At 37.6% G+C, this 27,131-nt stretch overlaps 2 protein-coding genes across 6 annotated transcripts; one reads left to right on the top strand and one right to left on the bottom strand.

Annotated features, from left to right (window-relative positions):
• Positions 1 to 1,632: 1,632 nt before the first annotated feature.
• LOC112525079 (putative lysine-specific demethylase JMJ16) lies at positions 1,633 to 11,540 on the bottom strand. 5 transcript variants are annotated; one of them, XM_025135023.1, is made up of 13 exons: positions 11,343 to 11,502; positions 10,787 to 10,846; positions 9,263 to 9,606; positions 8,837 to 8,908; positions 8,030 to 8,107; positions 7,454 to 7,954; positions 6,863 to 7,087; positions 5,841 to 6,002; positions 5,168 to 5,536; positions 3,619 to 4,564; positions 3,187 to 3,290; positions 2,876 to 3,073; positions 1,633 to 2,218 (listed from the first exon to the last, which is right to left on the bottom strand). In XM_025135023.1, the coding sequence occupies exons 3-13, from the start codon at positions 9,551 to 9,553 to the stop codon at positions 1,949 to 1,951; spliced, it is 3,216 nt and encodes a 1,071-aa protein (XP_024990791.1). In that variant the 5' UTR covers positions 9,554 to 9,606; positions 10,787 to 10,846; positions 11,343 to 11,502; the 3' UTR covers positions 1,633 to 1,948. The 5 variants fall into 5 exon arrangements, with proteins under 5 accessions (XP_024990791.1, XP_024990790.1, XP_024990792.1 ...); XM_025135022.1 differs by lacking the exon at positions 10,787 to 10,846 and having other exon boundaries at positions 11,343 to 11,540; XM_025135024.1 differs by lacking the exon at positions 11,343 to 11,502 and having other exon boundaries at positions 10,787 to 10,968.
• Positions 11,541 to 19,312: 7,772 nt separating this feature from the next.
• LOC112524168 lies at positions 19,313 to 26,719 on the top strand. Its single transcript, XM_025133858.1, has 2 exons — positions 19,313 to 19,533; positions 26,520 to 26,719. The coding sequence occupies exons 1-2, from the start codon at positions 19,358 to 19,360 to the stop codon at positions 26,641 to 26,643; spliced, it is 300 nt and encodes a 99-aa protein (XP_024989626.1). The 5' UTR covers positions 19,313 to 19,357; the 3' UTR covers positions 26,644 to 26,719.
• Positions 26,720 to 27,131: the final 412 nt, after the last annotated feature.

A 27,131-nucleotide genomic window follows, 5' to 3' on the forward strand; every position in this document is an offset into this window, starting at 1 on the left:
AGTTGAATGAAGTTTGTACGGTTTGTACAAATTAGGTGGTTTTTATTTGAACGTTCCCCTATATATATATATATATATATATATATATATATATATATATATATATATATATATATATATACACACACACACAAAAGAGAGAAAACACAAAGTTTAAAGCTTTGATACAACATTTAAGGCTCAAAACTTGATCCTAATAAAGTGCAATTATCTGATAAGCATTTAATAAACAGTTCCAAAATGATGTTGCCAACAGCAATAAAAAAACACGGCTTGACCTTCACATGATATAGATCAATCAATCTTGTAATATTTTATACTTGTGCATCATGTTGAAAGAAAATATAACAAGATATGAGTTAAGTATAAGCCCCACACACTCAGAGGTTTCCGATAGATATTATCTTTTGTAAAGATTTAGAGTTTGAATCTTACAAAAAATGTAAAATATATGTGATTTTTATCATATATATATATATATATATATATATATATAATACTTAAAATGCATGTCTTGATTAAAAAAACCCAACATTTTAGACAAATAAACTAACTTTTTATAACACGTGCACTATATCAAGAACATTTAGCACCAAAGAGATCATATAATTCATTCAAATTTAATTAAAATGGATATATCAAATAATGTTATTGATAGTCCTTGATTCATGTATATCATTGACCACACGACTAAGTACTAAACGTAAACCATTAAGGGGTAGACCCACTCTATTGCATACGGTACTCTCATGGGCCACTGCTCCCCTTCGTTTCCTCGTTGTAATGTAAAAAATTAAGGTCGTGAAATGTATCACTGTATCATTTTATTATGTACAACCATATATATTTTGAAATTACAATAAGAACAAAGTTTATTTTGGTAGAATTGATTTACATGGTTTTTCTCTCATCTGAATCTTGTTGTGTCATTTTCTTAGTTGTAAGTTTTTAATTTCACATTTATTATTTTTCTAAAAAAACTTGCAATAAAGACATTATCACAATACCTTACCTAGGAAAAACAAAGAACTAACGGTGAAAGGACCAATAAGAACAATGTTGATTTTGTAAATATATATATATATATATATATATATATATTATTCATATATTCATTTCTTATGGTCAAATGGCATCACCATGTGAAAGGACCAAGAATCTTACCCGGTAAAAGTGAAAGCAAGGACCCAGAGTTTTATCCGGTAAGTGATGAAGACGACTCTTACCACGGTGAACGCTTACTGGGTAAATTGTTACATGTAATGTCGTTTTGGTAAACTAAAATCTTACCCATTAGTAAGTGGTGACGTAAAATTTTACCGTTAAACACTTATCGGTAACTGTTTAGGTAAACGGCGCCTTAGCATATTTTTAGGAATGAGAGAAACAAAGGGATGAGGATGTTGTATTATGAGCAAGGGGCTTCAAAGAATTGGTGGATGAGAATCTCCTTAGTTCTTCGTCTCATGGCACCATCACTCAATGGAGCAAATCGATTCCGAGGGAAGTTTGCGTTTTTGCGTGACATTTAAGGCGAGGTCGACTTCCAGTTCATCAATAAGAAATGACGAGACCAAAAGGATGTAGCAAGACAAAACAAACAGTAAGATGAACATCAATAACAAGCAAATTGATAACTCAAAAAATAGCCTGTTTTGGATAAATGTGATGTCGAAAACAAACACGAGTATTCACCCAACTCGACAATCTCCCGTTTCTCCTTACTTTAACCCCTACAAAACTCTCCGAGCACAATAATGAATAACCCCAATGTCAATTTGGAGGAACATTGAGAAGAATACGTTTGCTAGCATCACTTCTATCAAATTAGGTCGTTTACATGTTGCTCTAAAGCCTGTAAGTAACTAAACATGATCAAAGTATTTACAGAGTTAGAAATTAAATTCCAATTGGAATCTTTACGGTCAAGATTTGGAATCTTTACGGGTTATCTTGACCGCTTGCGCATCTCTTCAGTGAGAAGTCTTGCAACCCTGGCTCGATTAGCAGTTGAATCACCGTTAACTAAAACACTCTGTAATATGTTTAACTCGTCTAAACTTGCCTTCTTGAACAGGCTAGCCATTACAGAATCGGGATGATTTGGTTCCTGAAACTTCACAGATGAATTCTGATCATCATTATGGGATTGCGAATGGAAAGGCCGTGATTCCCAGTACTCTTTGCATAGCCGATGCCTGTCCATCGACTGAATTCGCTGTCAAATGACGTTGGAACGATATGTTAACATGCATATAGACTAGACGGCAATGTTAAAGGGAAAGAAAAGAGCAATGATGGTGCGTTTGGTAACCAAACAAGACTGGATGGATCATGGATGAGTGAAGTAGGCCAGTGAAAGTTTGTGGAAGTTTTAGGTTTTAATTTGATATGGGTCTTTCTGTAATTTACCAATTTTGTCTATACAAACACTGTTTTTCGTTCCACTTATTTGTTGGGACAAAAAAAAAATGCAGTTTTGTCCTACTCAATCCCGTTCTGTCCTAGCATAATGTCATGCCAAATGTGGGACAAAAAACTTTTGTTGTATTATGTCCCATCTTATGGTGCGTTAAGTATGCAGATAGGACTAGACGGAACTGGACAGGATAGGACTATGCATGCGAGAGTGAGGTTGGCGAGTGAAAGAATCGTGGAAGGCTTTATGGTTTTAATTTGAAATGGGCAGTTAAGTAATTTACCAATTTTAACTCATCTCTCTCATTTAAGTCCCACCTATTTTCTAGACGATCTCCACCTATTTTCTGGGGTAGAGTGCCCAAACCCTACCTATATATTGGATATAATGGGTTCGTTTGGTTTGGTTTGGTTTGATTTGATAAACAACAATTTGGATCTGGAAGTACAGATTCACCTGCAAGATGGAGGGTGAGGAAAATCCAAACATTTCCATACCATCGAGGCTCCCAGGAGGCTGCAAAGGAGGAAGTTTTAACCTTCCTAGCTTATGTTGCTTTGAGATCTCGTGATTTACTCTCTCCCGAACCATTTCCCAACTTTTTGCAGCTGATAAATGAATAAATACTTCATTTTGACACTTCTCCAACGAAACCTGCAAAAAGAGAGGACAGTTTTCATGAGTTTCTTACATGTCAGAATGATATAAAATTGCATCCAATAGTAAATTTAATCGTATTATCAGAATGGCAAATGATTCACAAATACCACAAATAGAGGTCTATCCTGTCCTCCATCCCGGATCTCCGAAATGTAGTAACACATGTCTGTAGGATCTGAAACATTTATGTACTTAACTCGACTCCTGAAACCTGCACAAAACACAAAATTCAGCCTCCCATTTTTCCCAATAACATAATTCCCAAGACTGCCAAATCTTTTGATTTGATGTATCATACAAACGAAATGAGTCCAGTATATCCTGCCCGAAGGTGGGTAACGGGGGGTGGGGGGATGTACACAGACCTGACTTCTACCCCAAAGAGTAAAGTAGTTATTTTTGCAGGCTGATGTAACATATAAACCGAACTAGCCAGTTTATCCCACCCGAAGGTGGGGTCTGGGGAGGGTGGGATGTATAGAGACCTGACCTCTGCCCAAAGAGTAAAGCAGTTGTTTTTGTGGTCTAATGTATCATACCTCTAGGGTAAATGGCACGATTGTCACACCATGAATGTCCAGATTGCACTGCACCAAATTCCAGAGGCTCAACATTACAGTTTATCCTTCGTACAACTTTGGCCACTCGAGGACCCTTCTGGCGATAGTACCTATCCAAACTATTCTGGATGCATGATGGGTTCCCCGATGCTATTCGTGCATTATCTGTTGACCTCGAGTTCAAATCCAATGCATTCGTCTTCTGTCTTTCCTCATTCTTCTGCATTCCACTGCCACATTGTGGGGTTTCCTGCAGGGGGCCGCTAGGATTTTCCCCGTTGAAACGACCAGTCTCTTTTGTACTCGAGAGATCATGAGATTTCTCAGGATTTGCATCTTTCGAGAACACTCCGTGGCAAGAAATGTTTTCCGGATGGGACCCACGAGCATCGTCTCCTTGAGCCTCACCATCACAAGCCGAAGTTGAATCCATCTCACTGACAGTGGCTGTACTAATTTCACCCTCATCATCACTAATAAGTATAACATTATCATTCACCATTAATGAAGGCTTGATCACTGAAGGTTTTTCTGGGGATAAAGATGGAAGTTCCTTCTTGCTTGGAGAATTATCATCTTTAGATACGTAGGAAGTTAGAGCAAGTCCAAGATCAAGTTTTACCCATCTGTAAATGGCACTCAATTTTCCTTCCAAAGCTTCAACCATAATACTTAAATCGTTGATATCATGACGGAAAAGGAAAAATTTTGCTGCCGAAGAACAAGAACAGAACTGTTTTGCATGATTTAAGCATGAATATTTGCTGGGTGAACAGCGGTGACAACCTGCAGCAGAGAGATGTAGATCAAAATAGCATACACTGCATTCTCTCTCACTGTTGGCATCAAAAGTGGCCTCCATCTTTAACGCCTGCGAGCTCTTGCAATGGAAGTCCCTCCTCATCCGCTCCATCTCCACACGTGCCTAAGAAGAAATAATGGTCATTTTTAACGATAGGTTCCACCAAATTGCATCTGTTTCTAGCTAATTGCATATTTTAATGTGGCAGATCTTGCTAGACATATATTTTTGTTGTTTTATGGAGTTGCTCGTAATACCAATGTAATTTGGTGAAATATCTATTTTTAAGACCTTTTGATTTGCTCTAATTGGTAAAAATTTGGGTTTCCTCCCCAGAGGTACCGGTTCAAGTCCCAGGGTACATCTTACGCAGATAGGATTGGACAAAATTGGCCAGACAAGAGTGAGGTAGGCAGTGGGAAAGAATTGTGGAAGGTTTTAGGTTTTAAATTTGACATGGATAGTTTAGTAATTTACCAAGTTTGTCCCTATCATCCTGACTTTTGTTTTACCTATTTCCATGAAAACAGAAAAAATGCATTTTTGTCGCACCAAACATGGGAGAACAAGTTTTTATTCTATATTGTCCTGTATTGACCCACATACCAAACACACCCTCAGGGCCATCAGAGGGTTTGCTGGCTGTTAACTTCAAGGCCTCATAGGATTAGTCGAGGTGCATGCAAACTAGTCCGGACGCCCATGATTACAAGGAAAAAAACTTACCTTGAGTGCTTTTGATAGAATCCCATCCTTCCCACAGACATCCTTCCATTTTAAGTTATTTGGAGTGTTCCTTCTGAGTAAATTAAGTTCCCAGTGAGCTTTTGCAGCATCTCTTGCAGCTCCTAGCAACAGTTTGTCATGTGAAACGGAAGTCTTCCGGCCCTGCTCACGATAGAGCTCAATGGCATTTTGCCCATGAGGTAACCAGTCAACTGGGGCTACGTTTACAGCCTCCGCACAGTTGAACCCACAATTGAACCCTGAATGATATGCTCGAGGAAAGGTCAGAACGAACTCTCCTGGATTCTGAACGCATCGAAAAACAGGAACACCCTCAGATTTTAGTATGGTCGGGGAAAGTTGTGTGACCTGAATTACAAGTAAAAAAAATCACAAGAGGTTACAAACTCTTGGTAATCAAACCAAAACACCTCTGTCTCATATAAGTCTATTAACTTTAATTAAAACAAGTTGTTTTTATTTTGAAAAAAACATCAAGACGAACTATTGTAAAGAAACCCCGTATATCCTGCTCGAAAGCAGGGTCTAGGATCGATAAAATAACCCAAACAAGCAAATTTTAAGCTTTGACTAAAGTAATATCTCCAGGATGTTCGTTGAATCTTGAGATGGTGCCATTTGGTTCAAATATGGACTCAAGGTAACTACTCACCAGTTTATGAAGCAAGTCTGGTTGTTCGGCAAAAAGATCAGGCAAATGCTTTCTCATAGCCGCCTCCAATTTAATGGCATCTTTCCCAGGTACACCATACCACAATTTTGAAGCGCCCCAATGCATGTAATTCATCGAATACAAATGATGATCTTCAACATGCTGTTTATTGGAGATGAAAGTAGGGAATGATGAAGCAATCACAAAACAAAACAAAACAAACAAATTCTATATGAGAATGCAAAACCTTCTTCCCAATGAATGAACTAATACCTTTACGCTGAACTTTCTTATTTCTTCATACTTGTTAAATTACCAAGACATGATGAATTGAGTAATTCCTTTTTTAGCTATCACGCTAAGAGTCCTCCATAATTTATTGGCAAAACCTTTTCCACAAAACTTTTGCAGGTTGGAGGTGCTCTCGTAAACAGCCTCAGAAAGGTCTGCATACATATTACCCTCCACAGACCCTAATTCGAGAGGGATTTAGCGGGTGCATTTGGTTTGGTTTGGTTTACTAAAATTTGATGATAACAGCATATATTGATACCATGTTACTTTATTCTACAATAATGTGAGAATATGTGGAACCCCATAAGATTACTCTCCAAAAGAGCCATTGGTAGAGAACAGAGGTTTCAACATATATTAAAATGAAATGGTCCAAGTGTAGCCAATGTGGGACTCCAACATGCCCCCTCCAACAGAGGCCAGACGGGCATAGATTGTCCCAAAGTGTCGAGAGGGGGCTAAACGGGTACAGATTTCCCCTGGACTGTCGAGCCCTAGAGTAGTAGACGTTGGCTCTGATACCATGTCAGAATATGTGGAACCCCATTAGATTACTCTCCAAAAGAGCCCCTGAGGAGAGAAGGGAAATTCCAGCATATATTGAGGAGAAATAGTCCAAGGATGTGGGACACTAACAAATAAAGTACCAATTTAAGTCTTGTGATGTTCAACAGTAAAGAAACGTCTCAGGAGAATCAAAGAAAATCTAAATAATAATATTCACTCACCCAACAAAATGATGAAAAGCACATTCCGATATACAACCAAGGGACCAAAACACCAGATATATCACTGCTCTCATAAGAAAGCACCGACCCTGGAATCCTAGGAAGGTTGTTCAAGTTCCAACCAGATCTAACATACTTTTCATCTGAAGCGCTTGCAACTTGATTAGGCTGTCTTGGAAAGCCACTACCAAATGAGCCAGTTTCCAAATCAGCACCATAAAGCACCTATAGTGTCGCAAAAATGATTATAGCTAAAAGAAAGACAAATGAGAGCATACAGTTTTAGAATGCGTTACTCCCTCCGTACCAAAATAAATTCCACAATGAAAAAGGCACACAGTTTTAGAAATGTGTAATTATTAAAAAATTTAATTAACTAAATGACAATCTTACCCTCAACAATAGAGGGGGTAATGAATTTCTCCATCTGATAATAAGGGTAGAACTGGTAAATAGGCACTTACTTTTAAAAGTGGACACTTATTTTGGAACAAACTAAAATAGAAATGTGGACACTTTTTTTTTGGGACGGATGGAGTATTTAACATGGAAGACAATGCAGTCATGCAGAAGCTCGTCATCCTTAGTTACCTCGATTTCTTCAGTAGGCTTCTCTACCATACGCCAATATTCACCCTCGATCATTTCTACTGAGGGTTCCCACTTATCGTGGAGAATGGAGTTTCCCCCAGCATCTGTGGTACTTATATTTTTCCTGAAATACTGGTTTTTGAAATCGTCTGCATATCTCTGAAAGTCTTTAAGGGTGACCCTTGGACCAGGTTCAAAACCAAAACCATCTTCAGAAACTATGAGTTCAACAGGCCCTGCGTTATCTGACCCTGATTTCATGCATCTTCTCTGTTTCCTCTTCTTGTGGTAATTAGGTCTAAGCAATTTTCTTAACGAATCCCGATTCTGAAGTTTGTCAATTCTTTGGATGCGAGTAGCAAAAGTTGAACTTTCCCACGCCGTTTTTTCCTTGAGAGGGCATGGAGGTTTCCAAGAAGGAGGTGGTATGATACGGCAAATGCCATAAGGTTCAGCTTCATCACGTATGCTTGCAATGTACTTAAGAGTATCTTCAAACTCCTGGAATCAAATGAAATGAGTTTAGAAATCTAACCTTACAGGGTCCGGGAAGACGAGAGAGAGGGAGAGAGATACCTCCTCAGTCGGGTGAAAAACAGGAGCCTCAAATAGATCAGGCATGCGAGCTTCACCAGGATGCCATCTTGCAATGACCTGGATAAAGAAATTTTAAACTGGAGTATATGTAAAAGCAAACATAACATAATCAAGAACAGAATAAACCAAACCAACGGACCCAATAAATCCCACTCAAAAGTAGGGTCTTGGGGGTAAGATGTACGCAGACTTGACGTCTACTCTAACACCATAGAGTAGAGTGGATGTTTCCGTGAAAACCCCTAGCTTGTGCAAGAGCGTGAGCAAACAGATAGCAGGAATAAAGATAAGCAAGAACATAATCACGTGTTTATTTCAGGTTGCATTTGGTAGAAACACCCATTAAAGCACTTTCGATCTTTAAGAAATGCATGTTAATGGTTTAATATTTCTGTGATAGGAATGTACAGAATTTAGAGCCATGAGCCAGTTTCAACGAAGGAGGTGAACATGGTTTTGAACTTCAAACATTAATAAGATAATGATTACGCCATCATGTTCGAACTCAAAAACTAATGTCTGTAAATTTGAGCATTCAGCCAATTTAGTAGGCCATGGCAACCCTAAAGAAAGATAAGCATGGGGAAATCAAGCGATTCTAATATAGCCATTCAGGCTGCAGTTGGGTTGCTCTCTAGTGGTCACCGGTTCGAGTCTCCTCAGAGCCATCGGAGGTTTTCCAGACCCGACTGTTAATTTCAGGGCCCTGTGAGATTAGCCAAGGTGGACACCCATGGTTATCAAAAAGAAAAAAATCTTAAAAAAGAGGGAGGATTTATTAATAACCTTTTGGCAGGTACTGCAGTCTTCACAACCACGGACAACCCCCTTAGGGAGCTGAGCACTTGAAGTTCGATTCTGCATCATAATAAACTATTCTCCTCAGTTGGCAGTATTATATCAAAAGCATTACTCCATCCTTCGCAAAAACAAAGTACTTTTTTCATAATGTCTTCGTCCCATGAAAAGAGCCCATACTAAAACTTAACATCAAGACAAACTTCAATTTCATAAATGACCTTCCTTTTTAGAACTGATAAATAATCTTTTTACTCATATTTCTATAGATGATAAAATTTTCAAAAAGGGGTTCTAAATTGTAACTTTGTTGCTTTTTTGTGACCCAGGGTGCATTATTCGAAAAAAAGAACTACAGAAAAAGAAGTTAAGAAAACAAATGAAGTAAAAATAAGGATTTACAATCTAACGGACCTGCAAAGAATCAGATTCATCTCCAGAACTGCTATTAATTTGACTGTGGTCTATCCATGGTCTACGTTTAATAGACCTATTTACACCTTCATCCTCAATATAGCCAAGCCTTGGTTCCTTCTTTGCTGTCTGTGAACCAGAAGCACTCATGGGGGCAGAGGAACTAGATGCAACTTCACTATCATCTACTCTCTTTAGGGAAAAGGCTGTAAGTGACTCAAAACCTGGTGGAATAGATGAAATTTCCATGCTCTCTTCTTTAACGTGATGCCTGATGAGTTCTGTGCCCATCTTGAAGATGTTACACAGGAGCTTTTCTTGGACTCTTATTTAAAGCATCTTATCTGCAGCATTATCAATAGTTAGAGACACAAGACATATTAGAATACAGAAACAGAAAAAAGAAAGTATCCAAATGATCACATCCAGTTTCAAATGATCAAAGGTAACCTTGAGGGCCAGCTCAATTGGCAAATTAAGGCCAGGCCTTGGGGCTCTGTCTTTATTTGCCAATTGAGCTGGTGAGTCTCCTGAAGACCACCAGGGATTTTCCTGGCTGTTATCTACAGGGCCCCTTGCGATTAGTTGAAGTGCATGCAAGGTGACCCAGAAACCCAAGGTTAACAAAAAAAGATCTAAGGTACAATTCAGTTTGGTCATAACACATTTTACTTTGTGTGTGTCATTTATATGGAATAAGCAAATACATGATTACATGTGCATTTACTTCATGTGAGGAGAAATGAAGATGGAACCCACAAAATGGAAGACGTATGAAAATGATATGAATGAACAAAAGCTGAGATTCTCTGTAGTGTGCGGGAAACTCAAAGCCACAGATACATAGCATATTTGATACCTAAGGATCCAAATCTCACGGTTAGTTAACACTGATTTGTTAAAGTTTTACAGTTGAAATGCTCATTCACTCTAGTCAAAATGGAGTCAAACTTGAAATCCTGAATTTTATACTACATAGTTATCTCCTAATTCACAAATTGATCATCTAATGTTTGACACTTGGAGCAAAACTGTAGCTTCTCATAGACATGAACTTTTTAAATATCTATAGGGTAGAATTTCCTTCATAAGGTTAAGATTGCTTTGTCTATTTGTTAATCATAGTCTGCAAGTTCGGATCTGACCTTCTTCTGTCTTGATTAATAACAACTCTTGGGAGCCTGAATGGATTGGCCTAGCAGTCAATCCCTTCGGGCCTTGTATCCACTGTGGCATGAGTTCTAGGTTCGATTCACGCTAGGTGCTAGGTTTTTTAAGGGCTAAAGCTAATGGTCAAAAAGCCTAAAATTAGATCAAATCACACAAAGAGGATGCTTTGCATGAGCACTCAACACTAATTGGGCTAAGGTTGTCATACAATCATGCATATCTTCAATTAACCAACTTATGAAGCTATTAGAAACCAAAAGCAAACTTTTAAACCTCAATAACATAGAGGATCATATTATCAAGGGAAACTATGTGAATTACAAACAACTAAAAGTTCAGAGGGCTTGCATATACTTTATCCCAAAAGTCTCTGCTTCCAACTAATGCAGCTCAGACCCAAATGTCTACTAAACCCTAACAAAACAAGGAAAAAACAAGCCTGTAATTTTGATATTCATAAACAACTGATCAATTCAGAAAATTATTAGATTGAGATCAAACTCAGATCCAACAGATCTAACTTAACCTAAGATATATGCCCAAAAGGCAACCAACAAGCATCAATCGATCAATTTAGAGCTGCAAAACTATAAGTGAAAATAGAAAAGGCAGAACTGACTCCTAACGCACTTGCAATTAAAATAATATAGATCTGAACAGGTCAAAAAGGTGAATCAAAGAATTAACCCAGAAAACACAAATCCCTAAGCACTGGATAAGGTCTACATATTAGAAAGAAATCCCTGAATTAGAACAAAATTCAGGAACATCTGTGAAAACAGAATAGCCTCATAAAATTAGAAACCAAAACACAATCACATCCGTATACACATAGAGAGTTTAATTGGGAAATCAAGAGGAAGCAACTTGTGAATAAACTGTTATGCCTAACAGATTTTAATTTCCATACCTGTGGATGAGATGATGAAAACACAGTATCTTTTTTGTTTGATATGATGAAATCAAAGTGGGTAAAGGGAAAATTGAGCTGGGTTTGCTTTGGATATTAGTATCCGGAGCAAAAGTAAATAATCTTGCAAGTGGACCGCAAAGTGAAATGGAAATTTGCAGTGTCGCATGGTGCAAACACTACATATTCAGTTGAAAATTACTCACGCATAAGCCTTTTTGGACTCTAATTCTGCAAAATATTCGTATTAAATGAAAACCAATAATAAAAATAGCGTAAAAGAACTTCCAAATGAACAAATTCAAACTTGAAAAATGATCTTTTTTGATTCTCGAAGAATGAAGGGCAATGGGATTGGTTGAGAAAGATACATAACATAAAATATCTCCGCATCAACGGAATGTTTGGAATTACTTATTTGAAATAACTTATGTTTTTCTACAAAAGGACTTAACTTATTATAAGTCAAAAGAATTTAACTTCCTCAAAAACTTCTTATTACCGGTTTGGCACCGGTATAAGTTGTTTATCCAAACACTCAAAAATGCTTATTACCGGTATTGTACCGGAATAAATCAATAACTTGTTTTTATAAGCAATCCCAAATACCCCCTAAAGTGACCGAAGAGATGCAAGATGCTTCTTGAGGACGTTTGTGTTCCCAATGTGTATCATAACCATGTCATTATTTTTGTCTCTATTTTCTAATAAACTATAAAAGTTTATAGCATCATATGCTATAAACTTTTGGAACTTATGTGGAGGTGAACATTAGAAGGTCCATTCCATCATGCATCGATAGAAAAAGCAAACAAAAAGGTGGCTTCACACACACACACATATGTGTGTGTGTCGGGACCATCATTTGGTAATATAGCATGTGGATCATAGTTCCGATACTAAGGGTGTTTACTCCCACGTGCGTGATTCATGAAGTGGTGCGCACAACATATTGGATTCCCATCTCGAGCTCAAGCTTTCGTTTTAGTAAATGATAAAGAATATTTCAATGAACTACGAGTTAAATAGACATTCAGCTTAAGAACTTAAACTTGGTAAGCTCATAATGGGGTAATCAACATTTACTTGAAGTACCAAAACAAACACCTTTGACTTTGTAGAATCGGTGAGAAGAATCAACAGTATGCACACAGCTTCAAGAACAGCAAGTCAAACCAGATAGATAAGTCGATTTCTTTATATCTTCCAAAAAACTGAATACCATAATCGGATCGAAAATTCCCAGCCAGAAGAATGATTAAAGGCACTCAAAGTTCGTAGATCACAACCAAAGCACCAAAATAATGATTGTAGACTATCAAACCTCTAATTGATCAGGTTAGAAGCATGACTGAAAACACTAAAAAATCTTATTAATTCCAGAACCTCCAGAACACTGATTGCATACCTTCAAGACCTCTGATTGATTAGGTCAAAAGAAATGAGTGAAGGCACTCAATGTTCTAGCCTTTTATAGAAAACTCGAGAATAATGATTGCAAATCCTCAAACTCCAACTAGTCCATCCAAATACTGAAACCAATAACACAATTCTAAAATCTTGACAAATCCGTCTTTAGGCTTTAATCACAAGATGGTTGACCAAGAAAGTCAAACTTTGACATAAAAGTCAATGTTGACCAAAAATGTTATATGATGCTCTTAAGGGCAAAAAGGTAAAAACATCACTTTAATCATTAAGATCATGGAAAATAGGATTAAGACATCCATTAAGCACACAATTAAGCTCAAGAGTCAATTCGGACAAGTACTCTAGTAGTGAGCGATGAGCATAGGAACATTATTATCACCCATGCCTTAGGCAGATAGGCTTGAAGAAACATCCCTTGTTGTTCACGCCTTAGGCGATGAGCAAAGTCATCGCTCACCGCTTAGGCGATGAAAAATGGTTATCGGACATAACATTGAGCGATTTCATCAATCATCCAAAATAACTTTCAATCTCATCGCACAAGATAAGGAACTCATCGCTTGAAGCTTTAGGCGATGAGGAGCACTCTCGGGACAACACTTTATCGCACAAAGTAACAAGGTCATCACTGACCAAGAATTCATCGCTTGCTACATTGAGCGATGAGGGCCTTCATCGGACACCACTATAAGCGGATTCATCTTTATCGCACAAGACTTAGACGATGATCATAGCTTCTCCGGACAAGCCTTGAGCGATGAGCATTCTTTATCGCTCAAAACATTGTCAAAATTCATCTAAGTCCAAGGTTATCACTCAAAGCAAGTTATCAAATTTACATTCTGTTCGATGAGCACACATTATCGCACAGTTCTTCAAATCTTCATTGGGCGATGAGCACCGTTTCATCGCTCAATGAATAATTCAACAGGCGATGTGGAAAACATTATAACAGTTTAAGCCCACTTCGACTCTTAAGTATTATATATTAAAGAACAACAAATGATGATAAGGTGGATTTATATATCAAATGTAATATTGATTCTTTTTAATGTAATATATGATACGTGATCATCGACCTATTTTACTAACTTCCATATTTTCTGAACAAAAGTATTATCATAGCGCAAGGTGCAGTGCCACACACTAGTTATTTAGCAATTTACACCCACTAATGTGTTACGGTTCTTATCTATACTCAGTGACGATGAAGCATGGATCCTTTGTAACATAATCGACCTTCATATACACATTTCATTGGCAAAACAAAGAATCATTAGGAATTTGCATCATTCTCATTTAACCATTCGAACAACAATGATGGTGGCTTTGAAGTAGATGTAGAAATATATATATATAGAGAGAGAGAGAGAGAGAAAGAAAGAGAGGGGGGGACAGTGGGTTCTGGGTTTTGTTCGTAGCAAATGTAGATGCTCAGATCCTTTAGGTAGCATTTGGTAAGCAAACAAGATTGGACTGGAATAGATAGAACTAGATAAGACAGAATAAAACAAAGGGAAATGGGCGATGGTGACGACCGATAGTAGTGAATATGGAATGGAGGTAGTAGTTGTGGATGAGGTGGAGGTGGTGATAGGTAGTGGTAACTGACGGTAGTGGAGATGGTGATTATGGACGTGGTTGGCGGTGGCCATCATCGAGGCTGGCAGTGAAAGACCCAGATTACATAAATGATAAAAGGTTTGTAATACCTCATTTCTATAAATGATAAACTCCTTCTCCAATCGTTTTTGTAGATCAATTGGACAATATTGCTTGTTAAATCGAGTTTTGAAAGACTCCCAAGGCATACCTTCTTTTTCAGTTTCACCTAAAGCTGCAAAAGTAGCATTCCACCATATCAAGGCCCTACTTTTGAACATGGCCGTTGCATAATTCACTTTATCATCACATAACACTCGTGTGATACGAAAGACCTTCTCAGTATTCAATATCCATTCAAGTGCCTCCAAAGGATCAACCTTCCCAAAGAACTCAGTAGCACCGCTACCACGAAAGGTTTTAAAAGAGACTCGGTCAGTTTTGGGTTTTGAGGTGTCAGCCGTTTCTTTCTCCTTACCTTTACTTTTATCATCTTCAGACTTTTTATCATCATGTCGTTGTTGGGCTAACGTTTGCTGAATTAATAAAGTCATACGTTGCATCAAACGTTCGYTTCGAGGAGACATCGGTGCCTCATCATCATAAATATCCAGGTGTGGAGCATTTTTCTCTTACATTGTCGTTAGATGGGGTGTGACTAGCTTCATCGCCGTCTGCCATCTTTCTGAAAGTTACGACGTATACATAACATTAATTAGAATCCTATAACAATTCCCAATTTCCACCTAGGTTTCTCTTAAGTTCATATCCCGTTTAAATCAAAACATACTTACTACATGATACCGACACAAGGTTTAAGTCCGGATACCGTCGCTGGTATCCAGTTCACTTAAACCACCGCTCTGATATCAAATTGAAAGACCCAGATTACATAAATGATAAAAGGTTTGTGATACCTCATTTCTATAAATGATAAACAAACCACCAAATGTTACATTTTTAAACCTTTAGAAAGCAAACGGGATATAATATTTACGAGTTTCTAATTCGAAATGTCTGCTTGGTTTACAAGACGTTTCCGTAAGCACCTGTTTTCCAAAATATCCTAAAACGGACAAAATAAACTTAATAGATTTGCATAAAGCTTAAACTATACAAGACGGAGGACATTAGCTACCCGTTATCTAGATACTTTAATTACAACCAAAAGACAACTAATAATTTACAATCCATGGTTGTATTCGACTAACTATATAATACCAAAAGAGTCGTGCTACTGGAAGCACCAAAAGCAAATATCTCAATCTACTCGAGCTTGTTCTTTGCCTTATCTACACAGCCTGTAAAAATGTGAACAACTAAAAGGGTAAGCACATAATGCTTAGTAAGTAAACGGGAACTACTAACTACTAAAGCTTCACAAATGTAATCCATGGAAGTCAATGATCACGAAGGATGTAAATCATGTAATAAGTAATCATCATTCGAGAATCATACATCTGAATATCAAAGTATGCAACTAGATCGTGTGAAGGTCAATAATTGATATGTACTGCCACCGAGCTATCCCGATCGTGGCAAGCACAACAATATATATCATAGATTTCATACTACCCGAGCTATCCCGGCCAGTGGAATGATCTTCCCACCCGAGCTATCCCGGACAATGGGGAAAATGACCGGACTCTAACACTGTCAAATACGCACCATACCCGAGTAATCTCAGCTAATATGGGCTTAAGCGTGCCTCCCCGGGTAAAACACAAAGTAACTACCAAGTAGCACGTATGGAAGGACGGAGTGCAATAGCCAATAATTTCTTGAAATTGATAAGGAGACATAACATGGATGAGTGTGGAAGCAAGTAACAAATAGATAAYACATGTCTAGCAAATAGCAAGTTAAGTAGCCCCATAAACTCACAGTGCTTTTCGATACTCAAAAATCGAGCCAACTTAGGCTCTACGTCCATATACGTCTAAACATCGTCCAACGGTCACTCTGGAAGGACCAAGTGAGCTTATTTAACACCTGTAATATGTACCCAAAGTTTCATAAAGATCCGACAACAAAAACTTAACCAAACTTAATTTAAACTCATTTTAGTCATTATAATTCACAGCTCAAAATCAACTTTTTATCAGTTTTTAGATGCAATTATAACCAACCTAGAAGCCTTATTTCTAAAAGGTGTCTAAAGGACAGGTTTAGATCTACATATAAGCTTTCTAAAATATCCAGAATCGTAGCAATCCGAGCTACGGTTAAGAAGTTATCGCACATTCAAAATAGCATCTCGGATAGATTCGGTGCTGTCAAATTCACCAACTAAATAGGCTAAAATCCATATTTTGGATTCAATCTTTATTTCAACAATCAAAATACCATCTAACCATGTTTATATTATTGATTACAAGATCAATACTCAAGAATTTCACCAAAATAGTCATTAATGAAGAAAATAAAAGTTCAACATATGTTCTTTATTTTCGAAAGCTCCAAATCATCAATCAAGCATCATAACAACTTAGTTAGGCTATAACCAATCTAAATACAACATATTRCTAATATAACTCAGATTAGGTTTCATTGATGTCATCTCTAACTAGCTTCAAATCAAAAGATTAACCAATGAAATAGTTATGCCTTAATTGGAGGATGAATTTGGCATAAAAATCAAGCAAAACCCCCTTGAAACAACCTTGATTCACCCYTATGAAGCCAAAATCACCCCTGGTAGTAAGTTTTGGAGATGAGAGTCTGTTTTGGGTAAAAAAGAAGGTAAATAACATGTATAACCGACTTTTACGAGTTGGGGCTGAGTTGACTCGGCTGAAAACTCGGTTTGACCACTAATCACTAAAAATCGCATAACTTTTCGCTCGAACCTCCGTTTTTGACGTGGTTTTCGCTCACGCGTTCGTAAAGAGATAATCTACAACTTACAATAAAAATATTTCAAAAAATATCTTCCAATAAAAGTCAGTTTTTATGTATCCGTAACGTAGATATTGATGTTTTTGACCCGTTTCTTTCCAATTGTTTTGCCCCGGGCCTCGTACGATGATTCCGACTATTTCATATATAGTTTATTGCATTCGGGTTTGCTTCCAAATTTTACGTTKTGATCACATAAACACGTATAAAGGGGATAATTGCAACGTATTTGCAAAAATGTATGTTACAGGTAGTGGCGGCGGGTGATAAACGGTGGTGACTATTATAACCAAATACCATATTATGATTATATTATATAAGGGTAGATTAATAATTTTTTTGGTTATGTCCAATTCTTGTCCCATCTTGTTCCATGTATCTTGGTGGAACAAAAAACACATTTTTGTCACATCCAGTCCCACTTAGTTTGTCATCATGTCATGTCAAATGTGGAATAGTAAGTTTTTGTTCTATCTCATATTGTGTTAAATGTGGGCATTGAGTTTTGTCATGTACCAAAGGGCCTTTGGCCTAGCTAGGAGGTCAAGGGTTCAAACCTCACCAACGGTGAGGAGGGTGTATGAGTTTATTTTGTTGCATTTGCCGTATATAAATATTATATACTTCAAAAAAAATCTGGGTTTTGTTCTACATTTTCGTTTTTTTACTTTAAATCATTTTTACTGATATAATCAATTACATGTCAATTTTATAGGTCGATACTCGATTTTGGAAAGTCCAAAATCTTTTTGGGTAAAAAAAATTGTCCAATGATTTAATCACTCAAAATCAGAAAGTTTGTTGGTTTTTTCAAACTTTTCCAGACTTTTAAAAACCGGTTGTTTTAGGTAACTGGTGAACTGATAAAAGGTACATGTTATATTGCTAAGTTGACATTTACAAGTGATGTTGATGTGGATGTTAGAAACAGGGTTGTGGAGATGATAACGGGTCTGGATAATCTCAAAGAATCGCATGTAGACACTTTCCAAATACAATAATTCGACCCTAACAGCCTTGGGTTCGTGAATAATTGGGATAATCCTTGACTTTTTCTCTCTTTTCGATGTGAAAATCGAGATTATATACCCTAGATTCTAGGATTACACATTTATATGAGAGATCGACAGTTACATACGGTGATAACTGTTAATGGATAAGGTTGAAAAGCCGTTAAAACCGAATTAGAGTTCTGACCGAAGTTTGATTCCAAATACCCGAACTCTGAGTCCAAGTCCGAGTCTAAGCACACGAACTATGACTCCATGTTCCAAAGTTGTCAAACTTAGTGGAATTTCTAGACCATAAGTCTGAACGCAAAGGATGCTAAGCTTGGACGTATTATTCAAAGTTCCAGACTTAAAACTTTTTCCAGATCACAAGTCTGGATGCAAAGTCCAGATCTCTGACTCTATAGTCCAGAGTTAAGGACGCGATTTTCCAAGGTAACTTCAGAAATATGATCCCAAGGATCCGATTTCTAATTTCTCTACTCAGACTCATACTTACACTAAACTCTGCCCCTTGGAACCCCGTTAGCGGGCGCGACTCCGTTGACCCCCGCCATTATAGCAAACTAAGGTGATAGGGGTAACATTTGTGAGTGTGCACTCGACACCTCCTAACCTATTTATGTTTTTCTTATGACTCTAATCGATCTCGAGTGAACCACAGTCACACCAAAATGATTGATGACGTTAAAATCACCAACACTGAATACAAAAAATAGGTATATGGGTAGACTATCGTACTTTCATTTTGTTTCTAATATGGATGCTATACTTTAAAAATCGTTATTCAACCTACTTAATCTTTAAAAACCATCAAACTTTCGAAACAAAGCAATCAATTGTAAACGACAAGGAGGAACAAGTCAATCAATTGTAAACTACAGGGACGAAAATTGCAATTTTAAAAACAGAAGAACAAAAATGGCAATTTCCAACAAAGCACAGGGACAAAAGATGTAGTTTACTCTAAATTCGTATGGCGTTGGACGGTGGCCGGAAAATCAGTCTGTTAAAGTAATAAAGGGTTGGTTGACAACACAAAATTATCGAGATCACGGCGGTTGTATAGAAACGATGGATAAGGTTGAAAACGGGCAAGTGATGGCAATCAAACAAGAAGATAAAAGAGAGAGGGAGCAGGTGGTATGCAAGAGGTGTAAAGCAACTTACAGCCCGTCTTCGAACAACCCTTCTGCTTGCCGATTCCATCCTACGTTCTTCGTCTGTCGACGTCACGACGATCAGAAAAGGTATGTTTCTTGCCTTTCGATTATGATGAACTTCCTCTTTAGATGCTTTACGAGATACTACTGCTACTACTTATTTCCCAAATTATTGCATCATTTCAAAGAGGGAAAAATGGTGATTTATTTACCATGATGAAAGGAATGACGATATTTGAAATATGCGGTCTTCTTAGATGGAACGATTCCTCTTTCATATGTAATGATTTAAAGTTTTTGGCTACCATTGTTTATTTGAAAATTAGCATTGAGATCTCTTTTTGCTTTTTTACCTTGATTAGAACCTAATTGATAGGGGCAGTGGGGTTGAGAAGAGGGCAATTTTCAAATGACTTTTAGTGTTATTTTTCTTGATAAGAAACTAATTGCTAGAAGTCAGTGTGAGGTAAGAAATCCCAAGGTCAATAGGTGATAACTATTTTGCAATTAATTGATCAACCGAAGCATGTGTTTTTATTTATTAAAAGACAAAACCAGGTATGAATAGGAGATAGTGGCAGGCAAGATTGTTAGAAGGATAATTGCTGCAACTGATGTTTGAACTTTTGAGCAAAATGGGCTGGACGGTTGTCATTGTCACTTAGTTTGGAAGGAGACATTCTGTTATGAGAACTATGTTGGAAATGATAGCCGGTTCTTCCCCATTCTTTTCTTTTTGTTCTTCATGTTCTCTCCCATTTGATTATATTCTACCACATTCGTCCCTACTTGTAGCAGTTGGTATCAGTGGAGTTGAGTCATGAGTACCTGATGACAAATGTAATCTTGAGCCTCACATCCAAGAACAAAATGTGGTTGTTCAGAAACTGCTGATTTGAGTGCAATGGTCAGTGGAATTTCAAAAAGGATTGGATGATAAGGTGGGATTCTGAAGCAATGGTGGTGGTTCAAAGGGCCAAATGAATGAGGAATTGCCACAGTCTAAGGGAAGGAAAACCCGCCGGAAAGGGAGGTCATAATGCTTAAACTATTTTGAAGACTAAATCTATGGAGACCACTAAACTCACCGTCTTTCCATTTTTTGGAGAGAGAATGTGCATCAACTCGCATGTATTTTCTATAAAAAGAAACTATTGGGAGTGGGGTGGCAAGTTTGATGGTAGCTACAGATCCGCCTGTTTTCAGAACCCTCAAATCAAAATTTACTCATTTTCATGTGGATCAACCCAATGGTGGATAAGTAAGTGTAAATAGATATTCCACCACCATTTTGTTACTCATTATCAAAAGATATATTTGGCTACTATGCATTTGGAGGGTGAAGCTAAGTGCATTTCAGGATATTTGGATGCTATGGCAGGGTCTCCACCTTCATGCAAGTTGGGCTCATGAACGTCCTCCAACACCTGAAGCATGTGACACTTTTATTAGTGATGACCACAAATTTCCTATTTTTCCCAAGTAAAGCTTCCCCCTATACATAGGCTACCCTTTCTGCATTTAATACCTCTAGGACAGTAGGACTCTCATTGTCTACTTAAGGTTCTTCCACTAATAACTCCTGCACTTTGTCATCACCTGCCCAACTTTGTTATTTCCAGTTCGCAAGTAGGCACATAAGCATATACACTACAACTCCCCTGCTTATTCATGTCATGTTGACAATCCATCTGCTGCCAAATTCTCCTGTCCTTTTTTTGAATCGCATCTCATAGTCCAACCTGACCTATGAGTTTCATAATTGCTGTCACAAAACAGCAGTGAGCCTCTAATCAATATGTGCTTCCGGGACTGATGATCTGTTCTAATAGCAAACTGGCTAAACCTTAAATAATGGCACCATTCAGTAATTTGTTAAGACCACAGTCAGCAGTTCCTTCTCATATGTGGAGAAACCTTGATTCCTGTTACCCAAGGGCTTGATAATATAAACCGGTAGTTTGCTTTCTTCTTGTAAAAGCATCTTCTATCAAATGAGTCCAATTAAGCTGCCTTTCTTAAGTAGTTCAATGAGGATTTTACACATGATACCACAACTTTTCACGAACTTCCTGTACTAACTAGCAAGGCCTAAGACCCTCACCTCCTATTCTTTTAATGTTGTTAGGCCTTAGCCATGCAAGCATATGCTCAATCTTCTCTCAATCAACAACTAACCCCTTATAAGAAACAGTGCGCCTAAGTATTCAATTGCCTTTGACCAACACTTATTTCCCTTGTCATGAAGTTGTTGATTTATAAGAATACTCTAGACCTGCTGTAAATGCAACTTTTGTTCCTCCTTAGTGCTACTATAAACATGCGTGTCATAAGAAAAAACTGCAAATACACAGTTCATAAGCACTTGAAAGGTTGCCAGCGTGTTGGTCAGACTAAAGGGCATCACCCTAATTCATAGTGTACACCATGGCTGGTAATGGTTATCATATACTCTTCAGTCTTCATCTTTTGCCATTCTTATTTGTTAAATGCTAGCTTGGAAAACACTTTGGCCTCTCCCAGCTCATTTGAGAACTCATCATAACAAGAATCGTGTATTTGTTTTTAATTGTTACTTTGTTGGATTCCCTGTGATCAACACACATCCTCAAATTGCCATCTTTTTTTTAACCAAGATGACTGATGAGCTGTAAGGCGAGTTGCTGTGCTATATTATTCCTATTAAGCATTTCCATAACCAACTTGCCAATTTCTGATTAACGATTGGGTGCCTATAAGGCCTAAGGTTGACTGGAGTTCTGCCTTCAATGAGTTGAATCACATCGGCCTGACAACTTCTCTGTGACAGCGACTTCCTAGCTTGCAACTTGCAAGACTCTTAGCTGGGCTACAATTGCATTGGGCGTCTGAACATATACTTAGCCCTGTGCATTTTAGCTCATTCGTATGACCTGTAGTCCTGTACCATGCACCAAACTCTCTCCCGCTGCCAACAGAAGATCACCCTCTTCTGAAAATCTATTTGCATGAGACCAAGTTATTCTGATCAATGAATTCCTAGGACCATGTCACAGTCATCCAAAATTCAGCAACACCGCCTCAATGTGGAGAACCGTTAGCCCCTTATCGGCTGTATCCAGCACTTGGTTACTCATTGTTATGTTCCATCAGCTGTAACTATGAACTCCATATTACTCTCTGTTATGTCACCATCTGTTGTAGTTATTACCTTATTTGTCTCGCATGCTACACTTTCTCTCACTTTCATCCAGGAAGTTCTTTTTACTCACCATCAACTTGTATATTGAACACATGATTCTTGCACCTGCCAAGTATGAAGGCCCTTAGGTTGTCGTGCCTCATACCACCAGTTAATGGCACTCACAGATCCCCCCCCCCCCTTGTTTCTGAGTACTTCTGCCTGATCATTTTCTTCTCTTTCTAAGCTGATAAATTATTGCTCAGCTGCTGTCATAATGTATAGCTTGGCTTTACTGCATATGTGTTCTCTCCATAACTCGGGACAGTACTAAGTTTAGAACTCCTACTATAATACACTTATCTTTTTAGATGTTGATTACTAGCTCTTGCCCCCTAGTCAGCTCCATAGCCTGGATGCGGATGGTTGGCCCCGTCATTTAACCTAAAGACAAATATCCTCTCCTAACCCTGTTACAGAGGTTTCAACCAAATATATCTACTCAAAACCTGGAGACACCACAGGCAACACAGTTCAAATCGGCTCAAATTTATTTACTCTGTGGCAATGGGAATTTGCTTTGAGTTCTGAAGTTGCAATAGGGCTTTAAATACCTTCTCCTTTTAATCTAGTTGGCGTGTTCTTCCAAGGCTTCTCCCATCCTACTTTGAATTTGTCAATAACGTATGATTGGGACCATAATAATTACCGATTTGATGAAGGTTGGCAACGTCTACCTTCTGGTTTTGGATATAGACCAAATGAATATAAGAGATCACCTTTTCTAGTCCACCCCCTGGGATCCTCATCGTCGAAGTACATAAACTGAACCTTAGGTGGTTGGACAACAGGTCTCTGGTCACTTTCCTTTTTGGCCCACCAATCCACCATAACCAACTTCCATCATGTTTCCCTTATTCTTAATGAACCTAAGGGTTCCCTTTCAACTTTCAGTCAACCTTCTATTCTAAACTACCTAGATGTGAATGGTTCTTATTCATGTAGCCATCATCCCAATTTATATTTGAGAGGTAGCATCCAATCCCTGTAGTCGTATCCCCATGACTTGATTCTCCTGCTTGAGTTTTCCCTTAGCCTCATCTAGCACCTTCAAGGATAATTGATTAATGGATTGCTAAATTCATCATATAGCATTTATTGCACATTAGTATTATTTGAGTTGCAACCAACGAGAATTAAGATGAGAAACAGAGAGAAATGATGGGTGAAAGCAGAGAGTGCCTTGTTCCTACTTTCAACATCTCTGAACAAACTACACAATTATTTATAGTGACCCCATACATAGAGGTAGGCCTCTCACCCAATTGGTTATAACCGAAAGCTGTTAGTCAAGTTAGGTCTCAAGGGTAAAATAATTATCAGATAAGATAAATTCTCTGCCCCTTAGACACTATATTTCTGTTGTCTTGGGTTTTGATATCTTGGAGAACATTTGGACGCTGAAATATGTATCCTACTTCTACCTAAAGTTTTTGGCTACAAACTTTTTCCATATTTTCCACCTGGTAGTGAACAAGGCACCACTTGCGCCTTTCATTGGTTATGGAGGTAAAGGGTAGATAGATCTTGTTGACTTGTACTTGAATAGAATACATAAATACTTAAATATCCTTTGATACCATGGATTTTATTCCATTTATGAAGCATGATGAAATCAGGGACGGACCTATAGTGGTGCATACGGTGGCACGTGCCACCGTATTATTCCTCTGTCGAAGGGTAAAAGAATTTAGGTTCGTGAAAGGTGCAACCGTATTAATTTGTTGTGTGTCATCGTATGTATTTCAAAACCACAATGAGACGAAGTTTTTATTTGGTAGAGTTGGTTTGCAAGGCTTTTATTCCACCCCAGACCCAAGTTCGAATCCTGTTAGTGTCATTTTCTTAGTCAAATGGTGCAACCGTTTGAAAAAAATTCCGTATATTTGTTTCTTATAGTCAAACGGTGCCACCGTTTGAAAATTTTTCCCTATACTTTTTTCTTATAGTCAAATGATGCCACCGTTTCAAAAAATTTCTGGGTCCGTCCCTGGATGAAATCCTAGAAAAGTTGAAGAACTTGGTTTTTGCTGAATTACCGTATAGCCTTCTTGTAAAGAAACTAGCCTTTTTTCACTTTGTTTTTGGTAGAGAGAATGTGCATACATTGTTTATCAGATGAGTAGTTACAACCTCTACTTTAAGGCACTGCAAAGCTACACATGTAATCCGTCTTAGATGTACAACCACTAAACAACCTAACGAATGGTGATTTCACTTGTAACACGATGATGGTTGATATATTGTAGCTCCTTCCAGTTATGTTTTTAGAGGAACATAATTTCCACATTATGTTTGCACTGTCTATTGAAGAGTACTTCCTGCAAACAGTGTCTAGCATTATTTTGTATGTATGATGTTATTTTGTAGACATTATATGAAGACGGGGCACTTATGACCCTTTAACCAAACTAAACCAAACCAATCAAGCCCAGTATATCCCACCCGAAGGCGAGGTTTGGGGGGTGAGATGTATGCAGAACTGACCTCCACCCCAAAGGGTAAAGCGGTTGTTTCCATGAAGCCTTTAGCCTGTGCAAACTGTGCGTAAAAAGGGATAAAAAATGAGAAGAATTATGAACCGTTAACCATTGATTTGTAATGTAAATGATGAGTTGGATTACATTCGGTCAATGTGAATGGCTTGCTTTCATGATCACTCTTTATGCACAGCATTGGCCCACTCTTTGCATAGACAGACTTCAGGATTGCTGTGTCATGTAAATGGCAATGCATCCTTTTTTCTGCAAAGTCAGATGACTTTGTATGCATGGCGAGGAACCTAAGATTTAAGAAGCGGAGGAAGGAGTCACATATTCCGTTGATGCATTGTTTTACACACTGTTTCTTTCTGTGTGATTATATGTTCAGGTGACAATCTGTAGTTTGGACAAAATCTGTGTCTTTTCTATGAAGAAGAATGATAGTTTTTAGCACGTATTATATATAAAAACAAGATCATTGATATTTGCAATCTGTATATGGTCACCACGTCACTAGATATGAACTTTGGTGTGTAGATTTCATTCCTTAAGATCAAATGAAGCGACTTTTCTTGTTTTGAGAAAATGATTGAAATTTAGATAATTTTTGTACCGAAGGGATAGGTTTCTACATGTGTCATTTCCTTACTTTTTGTATGTTTTCAGTATACCAACTTGTTACTTTTTCTCCCTTACTTTTCTTCGATGTTCACCATGTGCTAGTCCTTGTTCCTTCTACCTGTTTGTTCTTACTTTTGCACCAGTCGGAGGCCTTCACAGATGTAGCTGCTCTACTCTTCGAGGTAGAGGTCAGGTCTTAGTATAACTTAGTAAATATCCCCTCCCCCCCAAAAAAACCACATTTTCGAGTGGGATTTACTGGGTCGGTTTGGTTTGGTTATGTGTATTTGAGCCAAGGTTCAAATGGCGTGAGGCGTGGCGTAGCATAGCGGCAAGGTCAAGCCTCAAGCGTTACACGCCACGGTAAGGGCGCGGTGTTTTTCAAGGCATGAAATAAGGCGGAAAATTTGTATGTTATATATAGAATTATATATACACATGTATGTTTTCTATATATTATTCTAATCGGCTAATGATATTGAAAAATGTACATTCATATTAGAAGAAGAAAAATCATATAGATTATTTATTATAAAAATAGTTTTTTGTTGAACATTTAAAATAGAACTTAGAAATGCAATTTTACAACTTCGTTTTAATCGTGAGTCTATAGCGTTTATGAATTCGTGAAACTATGAGTCCATAACGTTTACGAATTCATGAACACTGATTTGGGCACATTGTAGATTATGCGTGGATCTTAAGTTACAAATGCAGATTGATAACTTATTTATGTCCACTTTTTGAAGGTACTATGAACTGGGACCTGATGACCCACCCTATGCTGCCAAATTCTATGATTGCTGTGGAGCAGAGGAACCCGATGCATCTGGCTGCACCACCGGTTTCCATATCTCTTATGATGATGACTAATCAAATATAAATAGAAACACGATACATTATCTCAAGAATGTATGAAGTTGAAACACAAATTTAAACGAATTTGGTCAAAATAATTATGATATAATAATAATAATAATAATAATAATAATAATAATAAACCCCTAAAATATCTTCGGTTTCTAGCAATCACAACCTCGAACCAACCATCTTGAACAACTTAACGCACAAATCACTCATCTGAAAGGCTTCAAAGTTGAATATCAACTCCATAAACAAAATATTAAGCGCACAGGCAAACCCATCCATTACTTGAATATTTCGATGTTTATTTGATAATAAATCGATTAATAGCAACTCTTTGCTTTAAATGAACTGTTCATCTTCTTTTTTTTTTTTTTTTGACGTTTACTATAACTCAATTCAAATATTTTTAGATCGGAGGCATTCTATTTTTAATTAATCAGTAATCATAATTAGGGGTTGTTTGATAGTTGTTGAATGGTTTGATGCAGAATGAT

This window comes from Cynara cardunculus, assembly GCF_001531365.2.
Source record: "Cynara cardunculus var. scolymus isolate 2C chromosome LG 13, CcrdV1, whole genome shotgun sequence".
NCBI lineage: Eukaryota > Viridiplantae > Streptophyta > Magnoliopsida > Asterales > Asteraceae > Cynara > Cynara cardunculus.

Excerpts from the sequence above, each read along its gene's own strand:
- LOC112524168 (XM_025133858.1), top strand. The coding sequence starts at position 19,358 with ATGGATAAGGTTGAAAACGGGCAAGTGATGGCAATCAAACAAGAAGAT. Across the intron at positions 19,534-26,519 it reads CGTCACGACGATCAGAAAAG|GTACTATGAACTGGGACCTG; the intron begins GTATGTTTCTTG and ends CACTTTTTGAAG.
- LOC112525079 (XM_025135022.1), bottom strand. The coding sequence starts at position 9,553 with ATGGGCACAGAACTCATCAGGCATCACGTTAAAGAAGAGAGCATGGAA. Across the intron at positions 6,003-6,862 it reads GCTTTTCATCATTTTGTTGG|CATGTTGAAGATCATCATTT; the intron begins GTGAGTGAATAT and ends TCCAATAAACAG. Across the intron at positions 3,291-3,618 it reads TCGTGCCATTTACCCTAGAG|GTTTCAGGAGTCGAGTTAAG; the intron begins GTATGATACATT and ends TGTTTTGTGCAG.